The sequence below is a fragment of the Cystoisospora suis genome, assembly GCF_002600585.1.
Source record: "Cystoisospora suis strain Wien I chromosome Unknown contig_2562, whole genome shotgun sequence".
Taxonomy (NCBI): Eukaryota; Apicomplexa; class Conoidasida; order Eucoccidiorida; family Sarcocystidae; genus Cystoisospora; species Cystoisospora suis.
In genome coordinates this window covers 1-14,869 of record NW_027155360.1, presented here as the reverse complement: position 1 = coordinate 14,869, position 14,869 = coordinate 1, and the positions used below count along the sequence as shown (strand labels likewise).

The 14,869-nt window shown below is 55.5% G+C and overlaps 5 protein-coding genes across 5 annotated transcripts; all 5 read right to left on the bottom strand.

Annotated features, from left to right (window-relative positions):
• Positions 1-2,086: 2,086 nt before the first annotated feature.
• CSUI_005282 (uncharacterized protein) lies at positions 2,087-8,667 on the bottom strand. Its single transcript, XM_068065459.1, has 3 exons — positions 6,018-8,667; positions 2,540-4,892; positions 2,087-2,131 (listed from the first exon to the last, which is right to left on the bottom strand). The coding sequence occupies exon 1, from the start codon at positions 7,957-7,959 to the stop codon at positions 7,582-7,584; it is 378 nt and encodes a 125-aa protein (XP_067922566.1). The 5' UTR covers positions 7,960-8,667; the 3' UTR covers positions 2,087-2,131; positions 2,540-4,892; positions 6,018-7,581.
• Positions 8,668-8,893: 226 nt separating this feature from the next.
• CSUI_005281 (uncharacterized protein) lies at positions 8,894-9,284 on the bottom strand (the record flags this gene model as incomplete). The annotated part of the gene is made up of 1 exon (XM_068065458.1): positions 8,894-9,284. A coding segment is annotated over one exon (270 nt), but the record flags the coding sequence as incomplete, so codon positions are not given.
• Positions 9,285-9,541: 257 nt separating this feature from the next.
• On the bottom strand, positions 9,542-11,626 carry CSUI_005280 (uncharacterized protein). Its single transcript, XM_068065457.1, has one exon. It carries the CDS (start codon positions 11,263-11,265, stop codon positions 11,068-11,070), a length of 198 nt encoding a protein of 65 aa, XP_067922564.1. The 5' UTR covers positions 11,266-11,626; the 3' UTR covers positions 9,542-11,067.
• Positions 11,627-11,701: 75 nt separating this feature from the next.
• Positions 11,702-14,228, bottom strand: CSUI_005279 (uncharacterized protein; the record flags this gene model as incomplete). The annotated part of the gene is made up of 1 exon (XM_068065456.1): positions 11,702-14,228. A coding segment is annotated over exon 1 (216 nt), but the record flags the coding sequence as incomplete, so codon positions are not given.
• A 63-nt stretch (positions 14,229-14,291) lies between these two features.
• Positions 14,292-14,868, bottom strand: CSUI_005278 (uncharacterized protein). Its single transcript, XM_068065455.1, has one exon. It carries the CDS (start codon positions 14,614-14,616, stop codon positions 14,476-14,478), a length of 141 nt encoding a protein of 46 aa, XP_067922562.1. The 5' UTR covers positions 14,617-14,868; the 3' UTR covers positions 14,292-14,475.
• Between the last annotated feature and the right edge of the window lies 1 nt (position 14,869).

The window sequence follows — 14,869 nt, the reverse complement described above, 5'->3', positions numbered from 1 at the left end:
CAGTACGAAAACCGTCAGTGAGAAAAAAAGGAAAAGCCAAAGCTACTTGACACATTCATCACATTCTCCGCTACCGATGGTACACCCTCTCGGCGGAAATCTGGCGTGACCCGCACACAACTACAGAATTACAAGCGGACGCCCCTATCACAGCATTGTTACGCGTTTAGGGGGTTTAAGGCTGCCAACCGCTCAGAACACGCCTCCTGAGCCTGGCCCGAAATAAAGAAACCACAGTCCACCACGCTATCCCACACAGCCGCTGCAGCTTCAAGGTTTTTTTGCGACAGTGGTTAGCTGAACTGGCGACATGAAGTCTCTTTGAATCGAAAGCTGGCGCGTCAGCAGCGAACGTTGGATCGCCTTTCCTCACCTCCTGCAAACCACAGTGCCAAGAGGGTGGAACCCCTCGTTTGTGAAGGGTCCCAGGCATGCAACAGAGAAACTTGGCTATCGAGCGACTTGAGCCTCGTGGCGTGGTCTTAGTAGAATGCCCGATAGACCTGAACCCCCGGCGGGCCAAATACCAGATACGCGCCGCGGCGCGGGCGTACTCAGGAACCCCCATTAAACCGTGAAATACACTCCCCGGCACACTCAAGAAGGGGGATCGGCGTCCCCTGATGTTACCGCGGTTGCACGTGGCCAGATATCACGTAGAGACACCCTGGACACATCTCAGAGAGTTCCAGAAGGCGGGCTACCATTTTCAAGTTGTCCCGGACTTCCCCACATCGCGTACAGTCACCTATCACACATACAAAATCCTAAAACCTGCGGACATTGTATGTCGTCTTAAGCATTGGAAGGCACCTAACTGACAACTACGACAGCGCCACGAAGTACTGAAAATGCCGGCACGCGACCGTGTCGAGCACGCGCCCAAGTGTTGAAATATGCACGGAGAATCACACCAAGCACCTCTGCTCTACCATAGCGCCAGACCCCTGAAGTCGAAATTAGGGTGCATCTGCCAGCTGAGCGCGGCAGTACTGGGACTGGGCACTCAACAAAGCCCTCTGGAGGCTAGGGTAAGACCAGAGGTAACGTTGCTGTCTTACCTGCTCCAGCTGGCCCGGAACAGTGGCACATCAATACCCACGGGCTCGGGACACAAGCCCACGTCGCCACTTCTTCCGGTGATGCATTGCCAACCAGAGGCCATATCAGCGCAAGCGGCTCGGAATGCCCCCACAGCTAGCACCACACTTCCCTCGCTCGCTGTTCCCCTCAGGACGTGGGTGTGCAAGCAGCAATCTGGACTGCCTCTTCACATGCTGAAGGTTGCCAACCCCACTAGTACATTCAGAAGCCACTCGAGAGCTTTCGGGCAGCATGTTCACAAAAAAACCCCACAGACGTACATTTGGAGTTGGTTGCGTACGCTCGTTCCCATTCCATGTGAAGACTCGCAGTCGTGCGCTTCGAGACAGGCGCGCGCTGGCGCGTCCCGGTGGGCCAGGACGCATTTACGCAATTGTCCGACTTACGCGCAGCCTCTGCAAGCAGGTATCGGTACATCGGTCAACCCAGTTGCGCCGACATGAAGGCATGGAGTACTCTCGGACACAGCGTAGGCGGCACACCTGCAAGGCCGTACAGGACCACATGGAACAAGCACCTGTGTGGTTAGCGAATGTGTTACGGTGTGCGTACGACTTTGGCTCTCGGCTACGAATGTGATCGACGAGTGAAAGAGCAGAGCACTGATTTCCCGAATGTGCGAGAGAAGGCGCAAGCTCCGCGACGGGTGTCCCCAGGGTACACGCACGATTTTCTCTCTGCTCCCGCGTTCGTGCTCAGCACTATGGGGCAAAATCGGAGCTAACGAATAATTGCAGTCGGGAGCGGCCACGTGGCAGCCTGGCATGACCCTGGGGAACACATGCGCGTTGCCGAGACTTGTCAACCTAGAACCGACATCCAGGCGATGCTGTCCGGGGGCTACAAGTCTCAAGTCAACAGTTGGACAACAGACGGAGACTACACCTCAGCGACTTCAAAAGGGAACCTCATACCACATACTGGGAGGCGTCTTCGGCGCTCGGGTCTTCTAGTCAGGGAGACGTACGTGAGACCCCCGCAATGCTAGTTATGGCCGGGGTGGCAGCTGTGGCTCCAGACTCACAGCCTGCAATGCAAACCCATCGCTTGCTGCCTCTCTCCTCAGACAAGAGCGTTAGACAAGATACGTTGCATACTGTACTAGCACCTCGAGTTTAGTGTCTGAGTTGATCTCCTCGATTGCCGTCCTGCTTTCCCCCTTAACACGTGTACCGTACAGTCAAGGGACTTCTTCGGCCAGACGGCTGCCCGACGAGAACTTGCGATCGTATCCGAGCTTCCGGTACGCAACGGACACATTAGCGGCCGGCATGAGCCGCGTGATGTTCCAGTTCAATGCATGATATACTTGGCCTACGGCGGGCCATGTACGAGATACGCACCACGGCAGGAGCACAATCAGGAACCGTCGCTATCACACCTGGCGCGCGCGCGTGGGGAGGACTAGGGACTTCTGGAGAAAAAGACGCCTTACCTGCTGCAGCTGTTCCGAGACAATCACGCGACAAGAAACACCAGCTTGAGACACATTTCGACACCCGCGCTCTCGGTGACGCAGCGGTGGGCGGTTGACAACGTGTGAAGGCAGCTGCACGACACTGCAACCCTTCGACCCCGTGTAGTGATGCCTCTCCACACAAGGGCATCCTATCTGTGAGACGAGCAATCCATTCCAGGGGGCGCGACTGCTACTACGTCGATACGCACCCCATATCCTTCTCCCCCCCTTCCGCTTCTTTTTTTCGTGCTCCGCGTTACCGGTTACGATCGACTATATAAGACATATGCCGTGCATGACAGTGTGTGGCTTGACGCCGAACTGCCTTGCTACTGCCTTCCCACGAGTACAAGTATCAAGACGAACGGGTGCTAACAAGAGCTAAGATCCAGTTTCTGCCGCCTTCCGGCCAAGGGCTTGCCCTCTCTGGACATGGCGTATCAATTCCTGCGGCCTTGTGATTCAACCCGAAGCACTTTCGATTCTGCAAAACAGCCCATTCACAAGATGCCAAGACAGGCCAAGCTCAGGGCGACCTTACAAGCTGCATCGACAGAAGCGCGGATCCTTAGGACGCACGGCTACAGCACAGCACAGGAAGACACTGCACGAACTTTTCTCCGATGTCTGAAACCGAGTCTCGAATGGCAGAGGGCACGGGTGCCAGAAAAATGGTCGCCGGGTGTGGCGGAAATCTTCCTTAGCTGTCCGTACCGCCACCGTTCAAAACCTCTGCATGACTGCGACAGTCTTACAGGCTGTCCGTAGCAGTTGGTAGAAAGGTCACACGGGCAGCGGAAATCAGCACTGGGCCAGCGACTACGTATGAAATCTGTTGGCGAACGTTGGTAGAAAGGTCACACGACCAGCGGAAATCAGCACTGGACTAGCGACTACGTATGAAATCTGTTGGCGAAAAAAACAAGTAAAGATGCATATGCGACTAGTGGGTCTCGCGGCACCGCGGGGTCTTGAACCTACAAGGTGGCGCTTCGAGCGAAACGGACCCAAGTGACCGAGAGGTGTCCTGGCAGCGAACGCCGTGGCATGGGTCGTAAGAAACCGTTGGACAACCTCCCTCCGCTCGTCTGCTGCTCAGTGTCCGGTGCCCGACAACAATCTCTCGGGAAGCCCGGAAAACAAAGCTGTCCGCGCTTACTAACTGTCGCACACGAACACCACGTACCCGCTCGAAGGTCGCTTCGGACGAAACCCTTGGAGCAAGTGTCCGGCCACAGGGACCCTACGGTTCAAGGCGCCGTTGACCCCTCGTAACAACCTGTGCGTTCTCCGAGACCCTCGGGTGACGCGCCGTCGTATCTGACATCCACTCCGAGCAGCCGTTGCGTTTTGTTGCCATGGCAGAGGCACCCGAGGGCCTCTCTACTGTGACACGACAGCAGCACGCCCCGCCCCGCCTACGAGAGCCGGCGGCAGCTGCTGAGTATACCCGTACATGCACGTTGCGATCTCGGAATGCAACATAGCTGGTAGGAAAGTCTTACACGGAAAGGGGATCAGCGTTTCCGTTCCAGCCGGAGAGGTCCAGAACACGTCCCAATGCTGGACGGTCGCTGCCAAATTCAGTGCTGGCTCTGGGGTGGCCAGTAGCACCTTGCCCACTGTCCGCAGTGCCGGAAACTCCCGAGTCGTGTATAATTACAGAATATAGTCCTTTTCCGTCACTGAAAACATCAGTGCCCAAAGCCTGACATGAGTGGAGTACAAGATAGCCGAGAAACGAAACAAGAAGTCTGGGCCAAGACCCGTGCTGGGGCGTGCTACCAGGCAGTGACCCCCAGATGAGACGGACGCAAAAGCCTGCGCAGGGCTCAAGCGGTGCCACGATGTTTTTCCCTCCCTTTGCTCTTTTACGGCTTTCGCAGCTGGGGAATACGAAACAACAATCGCACAAAAGCGCGTCTCAGCACGCGGCAGACTAGTTGGACAGGCCCCAACCAACCTGGCGCATGCTTGGGACGCATCTAGAGAACGCCTTTCGTGAGGCCTTCACACCAGCGTAGGTTCCCAGAGGATAGGACGGGCGAACCTGCCAGCACAGTTCAGCCTCCGTTCTCTAGCCACGTTGAAAGACGCAGAAAGCTGCACGCGCTTCACTGTCTGCGCGACAGCGTCACCTTACCAGCTGAGGTGCCGGGTAACTCGCGAGACGTGTAGCGTGTAGAGGCAGGCCGCGTCTGCTGCTTGCGCTGCCACCCTCGGTCAACGGGCTGGATGACTTCTGGATCGGAGGCAGGTTGAGTCGAAAGTCGGTCTTTCGCTTAACACACAACAGGCTTCGCGGAAGGGTCGAAGTCGCTCTCACCTCCTGGAATGCGTGTCAGGTGGCAGGATGGCAGTCCACGAGCTCTGACAGGCGTGCGAATAGGTACACAAGCGTTGTAGCAGGGACCTTGCTGCGAAGAGACCATTTTCTTTCTGTCGGTTGCCTCCTAAAGGCGCGTAAAGGTCTCACTTCAACTGACAAAAAAACCCCCGATTTCCTTTCCTTTACACGAATGCAATTCTCTTCATCAAATTTTATGATCGCGGTTAATAGAGCTTCAGGCATTGTAAGAAGCCATTCTTAGAGTGTGAAAGGAATAGCATAAGTTTATGTATAGTAAGCGCAGAAGTGCTGTAAAAACAACTGTCTAACAAAAAGCCTCCATTCATTTGTACGACTCTTGTTATACTTTTAATGTGAATTGCATGACCCAAACAATCAATACGCGCGTAATGTCTTTTGTTAGTATTTAGAATTTTTAGGAAAAGTACGGAACCCATTAGTCTGGAGTCCGAGCTTCTTAAAAAGTCAGTTGAATGACACCAAATTACTTTCAAAGTTACTAGCATTGGGCAGGTGTCAGTACACTTACTTCGTGATTACACTTTGCGGATACAAATTTTTAGGAAGGTCTGTTGTTTCGGTAAAATGTTATATTAGACCAAAAGCGAATCAAGTAATCAAATTTTCTATCAAGACTAATAAATGGAATGACTTGTTTGAGCCATTGTGGTTACAAAGATATCCCAATCAAAATAATACCGGGCGCGGTGACGCTGAGAACAGCTGACTGTGTAAAACCGGGTTGCGAGCTGGTTAAGAGGAAGAAGTCTGCGAGGAACAGTCCGAGGTAGCGGATACCCAAGGCTGTACGTTGTTGCTAGGGAGCAGAGTAGTGTACTCCCTGCGCTCCAGAGGTGTGCGCGGTGCAGCTCGCCCGGGCCATGTCCGTCGCACACGCTCAAGGGGTAAAGCGGTGGAGGCCCCAATCTCCGCCGACCTGCGCAGGTCGGACGGGTGCCGTGCGACCGCTGTGTGGCCGCATGGGGGAGCGCCACGGACGGATATATTACATGCAGAACCATTCGCCCGAAGAGGTACGCGGGCTCGTCTCTCCGGCCGCATCGTATTTAACTGCGGATGAGGCACGCCGCTGATGTGGCTTACTTGCTGGGGCAACAGGTCAAAGGACACACCGGCTGTCTCCCTCGACAGCCTCCACTCGCGGAGTGTTTACGTTGACTGGCGAGAGTCTTTGGTATCCTCGATACTGCCCCCGAGGAGAGATACCATAATAGCTGGGGGCGAACGCCGGCAATATCACGGGTAGTAGGGCTTCGAAGTTCACCGCTAGGTGTCAAAGCGTTCATTCGTGCCTGATTTGGGGTGCTAACGAGTACTGGTGTGTTGAAAAAAAAGTCAGCCTCGTTAAGTGCGTAAGCCCGTCAATACCCTGAAAAAACTCCGAGGTCAGCGGCCTTTCGAAAGCGAGGGAGCGACCCCCGGGACTCCAAAACGTCCAAGAAAAAGCCGAGAAACTATAGGTCGCCGTCGGAGGAACAGCTGCGGTCTGAGAGCAGCAGACTAATCCAGACCATCTGTAGTTTAGTAACCCGCCCCCGTGCTTGTTGCATCCGCGACACAGAGAAGGCGCCGCCTGCCTTAAGGAGCTCTGCCAGCCACGTATCCACTTGGCACCACCAGCAGGAACGCTGTCAGCGTTACCTCAGTAGCTGACTTTCTGACATACTTGGCATATCTTCACCAGTGACAGACTGCAGACCGACGCACAGGGTCCGCCATGCTGGCAACCCGTCGGTTTGTATGCAAAAGGCAGCTGACATTGGTGCCACACCCTAGGAGAGCCACGGCTCCAACGGGAGCTATTCACGGGCTCTAGCGGCTTCCGTTGCTACCCCAACGCAACGGAAAGCGGCTGAGATTGGATCGAGAATGGGTCGGGGAATCGAAACACGATTTGGCTCCCCGGTCAGGTCTGATACCTGCTTGGTTTCGCTGCGGGTCCCCGAGGTGTTCCACAATGGCAAGACAGCGAACTTACATGGGGCAACAGGAAGTATGTTCGCGTCACAGAAAGCAGAATCATAGCGGTGGCCTAGGTGACTGAGAAAGAATAAGGTTCACCGGGAAAAGGGCTTTAGGGTTCTGGGGACTGGGATCCATCTTGAAACACCGGACGGGCTCACAAGGCGCGGGCACGGGACTGAGGTAGCCCGCAGGCCACTTGGAGACAACGGTGTGCTACATATCGAAGCAGCCAAACTGATTTTGCCCTGCTTTCTTCTTTGCCTCTGTCTCCAGGCTTTGCGGCCAAATCAATGAAAGACCATCTCCGTCCCAGGGGACGTGCCACGCAAGTAGCTGGACGGGGAGAAACTCAGTGACAAAGAGGACCCGATGTGCGTGTTAGAGCCGTCTTTAGCAGGTATCATTCGAGTAGCGCCCCCAGGCTAGTGGCAAGCGACCACTTCCACAGGTTGATACACACAGTTCTCGGTACTCTTATGCAGAGTTGGAATGACCTACTTGGCATACATGCGTCCAGGAACCTGCTGTCACCGCACCAGGCTGCGCAAACCTCTATGGCCCGTTTGCCAGTCGGCATTGCCGCCGGCAACGGGTGGATCCGTGGCGGAAATCATCGAGCCTCTTCAGCCCTTACCATCTAAGAAAGCGAGAGTTTCGTGGTGCGGGTTTGGTGCGGGTCCGCTCAGTGGTACTGTCCAGCGCACGTTCTCCACACAGGCGCTACTCTCCAGTCTGATAACGGACTACGCGTCCCCTGCAAACCCGCGAAAGGTGAGCTGCTCCGGAGCGTCATAACTCCGTAGTTGCATCTGGATCTGCCCCTGATGTCCCACTGAAGTCTTGCGAAGGCGAGCTCATGCACTGAGCGGTCGCGCGTCATAACTCCGTAGTTGCATCTGGATCTGCCCCTGATGTCCCACTGAAGTCTTGCGAAGGCGAGCTCATGCACTGAGCGGTCGCGCCAAAGCCGCTTCAGGACACCTTTAAACCCTGTCTTACCTCCTGGAGTCAGAGCCGACGCTGCGTTCGAATTGAGAGTTTCGCTGGAAACATCAGCCATAAAATCTATGTGACGCACTCGGGCCCTACGTAACAGGACAAAAGCCCGCGCGTGGATGAGCGCCAGGGCTGAACAGCCCGTCGCAGAGGGTGACACTTCCTTCAAGACGGCGGGAGACAAAATAGCATCGCTCGGGTCGATGAACGAGCTGAGCTGTTACGAGCACGTCCGGTTGCAATAGCGTGATATGCGAGCTAGCGAGTTCGGGGCTACGCGGAGTTAGGAACTACTCATTGCTCACAGGTTTTCATCTTGAACTGAACTTGCTGTTCCCCGTCATCCATACGCGGCAGCCCGCAACTTGCGACATTTCTTTGGCGCAGTATACAAGCAGACCGCTCTACGGTTGAATTGCTTTCCACGCACGACTTTCCTCCGTCACGTTCCGTTCCATTCTTGTTTCCTCTACCGCTGTGAGTATCTTGAGCACCATAAAGAAACCTACCGCGGTTACTAGTTCTTGATAGTGATACGTGTTCTTCAGTCACAGCCGCAACCACATGAAGATACGTGTTAGCGATAAGCGTGAAACCTGCGGGAAGAGTCGTATAGGTCAAAAAAAAGACAACGCTCTATGGCTACGTGCATGCCTGCCATATTTTGTCCGGCTGTCTGGGCTGTGCACGAACCTGCTGTCGGGTGAGACAGACCCTGACGCTGACTTACTCTCTGCGGAGCGGGAAGAGCAGTCGGTGGGGTGCCCGTTCTTCTGTCTTGCCTTCCTGCCCCTGCGTCTAATTCTTCCTCTGGAAAAACCCGACATCAATGCGTAGTGTCCTTGGCACCTGAGCAGTGACACCACCCCACACTATTTCAGGTGTGCCCTTCACGTGAACGGAAGAGCAGGCCACCCGGCATTATCAAGCTACTTTTGCCTTACTCGCTGTCGCAGCGAATGGGCAGCTCAACGTAGAAGATACTTCGAATGTGCATGCCCGCGCAATGAGATGCTGCCTCGTCACTAGAGCCGTGGAGTGCCATGAAGAGTGACATCCTTGTTGTCTTCAGTGCCTAGGAGAGCATACGGGAAGCATGTTCGCGACCGGAGCCTGAGTTCACTCACGATCTGGTTCTGTGAAGAAAGACGCAATCCGAGAAAGCTTCTCACATGCCAGCAAAGAGCCGGTGGTGGCTTTCCTGTCCGGTAGCAGCGAGAAACCTAGACGCCCGTGATACGACAGCAAGTCTGCCTTAGCATACGAAGATATGCCCCCGTCGGAGGTGCCAGGCGGTGCAGCTAATAGCTCGAGTCGTGGGACGAGGCACGGGCGCACTTGCGATTCCGTGAGCGCCAAGGCATCATAGCGCCTCTGTTTCACTCTCAGATCAACACAATCTCACTTGCTGAAAGGAAGTGGGCGGAGCCTCTCCCATTCATGATTCTTACGAGCTGAACCGTGCAATCCGTGGAAGGCCTGTCACGCTGCCCAGCCGCGGCGCGCTGCAGTGGTGTCACCCGTTAAAGATTACAGCGAAGTCACTAACCGCTCCGTGTGAACAGGAATGTGGCTAATCAGCGACACACTCGAACTTCACTTGCTGGAGTGCTCTCTTCAGCTGGGTCTTACAGCCTGCGGGTCCGCGGCAAAGAGAAATTATTGCCAAGGTACCTTTTTCTGCCGAGTATTTGTCAGCAGAGATAGCTCTCGCACTCACGGTTGTACTATCAGCCATTCTTCAAAGTAAGTTTCAGGGAAAACCTAAGTCACGCCGAGAAAGTCGGCAGAACTCAAGGAGAATCAACGAGCACTGCGCAACACAAAGCTTACAGGCTGCGAAGGAAGCCGCCACCAAAAAACCTGGTTTCAATGAGACACTACCGATCACTGGGCTGCACCACACATTCAGCAGACACCCTAAGTGCAGTTGGAAGTCCTCGTTCCCTTCAGCAGCTCCCACACACAGTGACTTGTCCACGTCAGGCGACACTATGAGGCCTTCCTATAGCGCCTTGCGAACGCGCCACGAGCCTTCGTCGAGAACCAGCCGGGGCCTGGACGACCTTCTCCGTCGTCACCCCCTGACTGGGACACCGATTAGAATACGTCCCCCTGACACGGCTGTCCGGTCGCTGAAGCCACAGACTGCGCCACCACCCCAAAAACGCAAGGCCAGCAGGGTGGCTTGCCTTCGGCACAACGCGGCTTTAGCGTAGGTTCACAGAGCAGTCTCGTGTATCCCCTGGCGTCCGACACCCCCGCGTCCCGCCTCAAACTGACACGTGCGATCCGTCACGCAGGACTGCGTCGGACTTCACACCGACCCTGTTTCCTTGACCTACCGTCTGGGCGCGATCACCGGTAATTCACAGGTTGGGTATGTGTATGGTATTGCATGTACGTGTGAGCACAGCCTGGGCCACTTACCTTCCTAGCTGCAGTTCAGAGCCCCCGGTCTCCGCAGCCGTCGACTGTCGCACGAGGAAACCTCTCGTGAGCAGCTTACGATCACGTTTCACACCACTTACTTGGTGTCCCAACTACGTCACACACTTTTTCTGGCTCCGGCGCACCGATCTCTCTTTGAGAGTCACACCGCACTACACGAGGGCGTCTTTCGAGTCTCCGGTAGCGTCTTCCTCGACACTTCGGTGTGCTCGGGAATGTGCTAACTCTTTGGAGGGTGGTGTTCTCCCTGGGCTCGTGTACTGGCCAGTTATCTGCGGACTACAGTGGTGTGCGTTTTCGCGGCACTTTTGCCGAGAAGTGGAACCTGAACTGGCATGAACTAAGCGAACGCGTCGCCAGCTAGACCGGCGAGTTTCTCTGGCAGAGAAATCGCTGCACGAGAGAAGGGATCTGGTGAGGCAGTCTGCGGATGAACAAACCACGGGCTGTACGTCGGATGAACAAACCACGGGCTGTACGTCACATTTGAGGAGAGTACTTTGCCGACTGACTCCTTCACTCGGAACCAGAGAAGAGCACTCACGAGGAAGCCCTAGTGTGCCACGCCGCCTCCGGGCAGCTCCAGGCGGAAGGCAAACAGATATCGATTTCTGTTAATTCTTCTCCCTGTACCCGTCTCACTCTTGTTTGTCACCGGAAACAAAAACTCTTTCTTCCTGTTGAGCACCGGACTCACCTAGGGGTAGGCTCAACACGCATTCTAGTAACACTCCGTGCCGGCTTTATACTCCGAGGTTTCGGTCAGTGATGGAGTAGTGCCGTTCCTCTGGCAGTATGACGATAGCGATGCCTCCGTCGTCATGTGCCTCAGCCACAACCCGGAAGCCCGGAAAATGCAATTGAAACACGGCTCCTGCGGCTTACGAACTGAGTTTGTCGAGAGATAATGAAGCACCATGCGACCCTGGGTCAAAGCGCAATCCCATATCTCCGCCGCACCTCATCGCCCGGTGCTAACTCAAAGAAAAATTAATACATGCCTCGCCACTGCGTACTTGGACAGCCCCACAAACTCTCAAGGGAAGTGACACAGCCTCTTTCGCTCTGTCAGATTTTACACGAATGCGCAAGTTCGCATGCCACTGCCAGAGAAGCGCGCGTGTACTGGGACCCAGTTGTCCCTGCGCGCAGCGTGACCATAGACAGCCACAGCACTAGCAAAAACCGAAACTGCTTCCCGGTAACTTCTCTTCAGCGATCTCCATCTGAACTCACAGAAACAGTCACAGCAGTCCTTTGCACCGGCGGCAAAATGGCGTGAACTGCAGCTTCGGTATTTCGTCCGTGCGACCTACGTCCTCCGGCACTTCCGCCTGCAGGAAACACAGAATACCGACCATGTTGCAAGTACAAAGCCTTCTCAGGTTCGCTGGCGGTTTCGTGGTCGTGGGTTGACAGGAAACGACTCTAGCTGAGAAAGTCTCGGTGCCTCCGGGCTGCAAGGCCTGTGCTGTAGGTGGTCCACGACGAGTGGTGAAGACCGCCCGCTTTTCGTCAGTGAATTGGGAAGCGAGTTGACATCCAGTGGTGTGCGGATGGTCCACTGCCATATCATCATTTCGACACCATATCTCAGTGCAGTGTCGTGTGACTCTCGGAAAGAGACCGGTACACTCAAGCCAGTTAGAATGTGTGGCGACAATGTGACAACCCTCGTAAGAGTGTGAAACCGGGTTGGAAATAAGTCACGAGGAGGTCCTCGTGGAACACGGAACAGTAGCGAATGCACCGATGCCCAAGGGGCTGTAGGTCGCAGCGGGGAAAGAGCGTAGGCCACGCCGCGTTCCACTCGCGTACGCAGTATCACATACAACCGCACCTAACCTGCGTGTGTCACTCGCCCGAGTGTGTACCGCAGTCCTATGCTCGGAACGGACTGGTGCCGCCCCAGGAAGGCAACCAACGGGGCTACACGCCAGACTCGTGGATCAGCACACTCTGGGGGCCCGATAAGCTTCGCTTGAAACCGCTGTCCTTCGGAATTGACGTGGCCAACGTATTCATCACTTTCTAGCTCTGACTTACCAGACAGAACACGCAAACCTCATCGGCAACCAGCCTCTACTCTTACGCCTCAGTGTTGTCTTCCACTCCGTCACTACGGTGAATCGAAAGCCTAGCCGGTCCTACTACTACGCTGCCCTTCGGAACCGGTCGGCGCCTTCACCAGCCAGGAGCAGCACCCCGGAGACTCTCTGGTGCGAGGCGATATTTGTCTCAGCCTCGGGGTGGCAGCCCTCGAGTTAAATCGTAATTTTTTCCCGGAATCGAGGGGAACTCACCCGCTGCACGATACATCACAGAGATAAGCAGTTAAAAGCATTATCCAGCCGTGCGTCGGGCTGCACCCCTGCTAGACTATTTGCGTTGGCAGCAGGCGCGGCATTCTGTCACAAACGCTCCCTGACGGGGACAGCTTTCCCATCGAAAAACGGCGGCTTAACAGAAGGCCCGGCGTTAGTGACGCTAGCACGAGACTAGGCATTGTCGGAAGCCAACCGTGGCCGTACTGATGTAATAACAGTGATGCGAGGCATGTTCTGGTTGCTGGCCATCTAGGTAACGGAAGGCAGCCGAAGCAGCTGCTGACGTTGACACCCACGGCTATAAACGGCAATGGATGACGCGCGAGCTAGTCGCTGCCCGTTCGGGCATTCCTAGGGCACCGGACGTTACTTACGGTCTTTGGGGAGCGCGAGTGTCAGTCTTTTGGGCTGGCATCACGCAAACGAAACGGCCGCACTCTTCTCCCTCCAGCCCGGACACGGTGCCCAGGTTGTGGCCCGGTACCGACGGTTGGCCGAAGTCACAGCAGTCTGAAGAGGGTAAGCGTGGAGTCCGCAGCCAGTTGTGGGTTGCCTGTGTCGGCGGGGCCCCAGCAGCGTCACGGCTGAGCCGACAGAGTGACTGTCACGAAGCCACGACAGGCTGCGTCGTCTGGCGATACCCCAGTAACAGTCGCCTGCACAGCCCCCACTTCGAGGGTAGTTCCCTGACTGCGACGCACAGTGTCGTGACTCTCATGGCCGAGCGATGGCCGTCTTTGCCGGCGTCACACTCGAAAGTGAAATCTACGGTATCCTACTCCAGCTTGGCCCCGAACAAATATAGCGTTCGCTTGCTGCAAGCGGTAGCACAGTGACCTGAAACCGAATAGGGCGCGTCTCCGACGTGTCCTCACATCGACACCACGATAGGGGACCAAATTTCTGCGAGGCCCGCAGCCAAGAAGAAAGATCTGTAACCGTGAAACACTTCGGACGGAAGAAGCAAACATTCTTCGCCCCGCGGGGCAGCAGCGAAAGGCTCTGCGTGCCTGCACGGCCCGTTGGTTCGGGGACTCGTGGGACAGAAGTAAGCAACTCAGTGTTCTCCACACTCATACTTATTTCCGGACATTATCCGGCCCCGTAGACCATAACCTCCGAACTGCTGCGGACAACAGAGGCGACAGCGAGACTTAGGGCCCGGAGCTGCACGGACACGTCAAGGTAACGTGACTCACGAACTGTGGCGGGTAAAAGAGGCGACACTTGGGTCGTGGTGCACAAGCACGTCAAGGTGTACACCAGAAGAGGGATTGTCGCGACCGCCAGTCTGTCGCATCACCCCAGCACGTTTCGCTTCTCGCTTAGAAGGCGGTGTCCAAAATAGTCAACCAGTAGATCGAAAGTAGCGTTTTCAGCCAAGACGAAGCTTGCTGCGTCCGGGCCAGGTGAGCGTTAGGTATTAAACGCTGCTGGGGAACCCGTCGCGGTCCCGTTACGGCCTAACTTAGACAGCTGTCCTTCACAGCGTTGTTGACAGCTAACTAGAAATGACCAACTGCGTGTCACTTTCGCGTCCCGTTGAGGCTGGTCCAGAGCCGATAGACGCTCACTCTCTGTAAGTGTTGCACTGGCACAACTCAAGATGATAGTTCAGCTCCCAGACGGGGCGCGGACAGTCACAGGCTGCTTCGCACCGCCTCGGGCGTCACGTACACTTGACGGAGTGTAGCCCATTCACGCATAAGAGCGGCCTCTAGCTGAAAACCGAGACGGGGAAGTACGCGGAAGCTCGAATACATGCTGCATTAAACAGCTCGGTTGCCGTTTGCACAACGGTCCTAAAAATACCTGGGAACATATCTTTCTAACGCTCCGGCGTGGCCACGTGCGGGAAGGCGGGCACTCACTCCCTGGGAGTAGCGAAGCGACACAAAACCCGAGGTTGGAGCAAAACGTCGGGACGAAGGCGTGCGACCCATGGTGTCATACTCCGTGGTCCGACACTCATCGATGTGTTGACTGAATGTGTCGACTTGTTTATCTGCTCGGAAAAGTGTAATGCCTGTGAACCCTTTCTGAGTTGGTTGACTGGAGGTCCCGTTACGGTGATGTCGCTATCGCTCAACAGGACTAGCCTGTGCTGTCGCCGACTGTCCTATTGCGTAGCGGCCACTTGGGACATCCACCACACGTAAGAAACAACTAGCACGAGCAGAGATTTCGTGGGCGGGG

Coding starts and splice junctions, on each gene's coding strand:
- CSUI_005280 (XM_068065457.1), bottom strand. CDS start 11,265: ATGGTGCTTCATTATCTCTCGACAAACTCAGTTCGTAAGCCGCAGGAG.
- CSUI_005282 (XM_068065459.1), bottom strand. CDS start 7,959: ATGGCTGATGTTTCCAGCGAAACTCTCAATTCGAACGCAGCGTCGGCT.
- CSUI_005278 (XM_068065455.1), bottom strand. CDS start 14,616: ATGGGTCGCACGCCTTCGTCCCGACGTTTTGCTCCAACCTCGGGTTTT.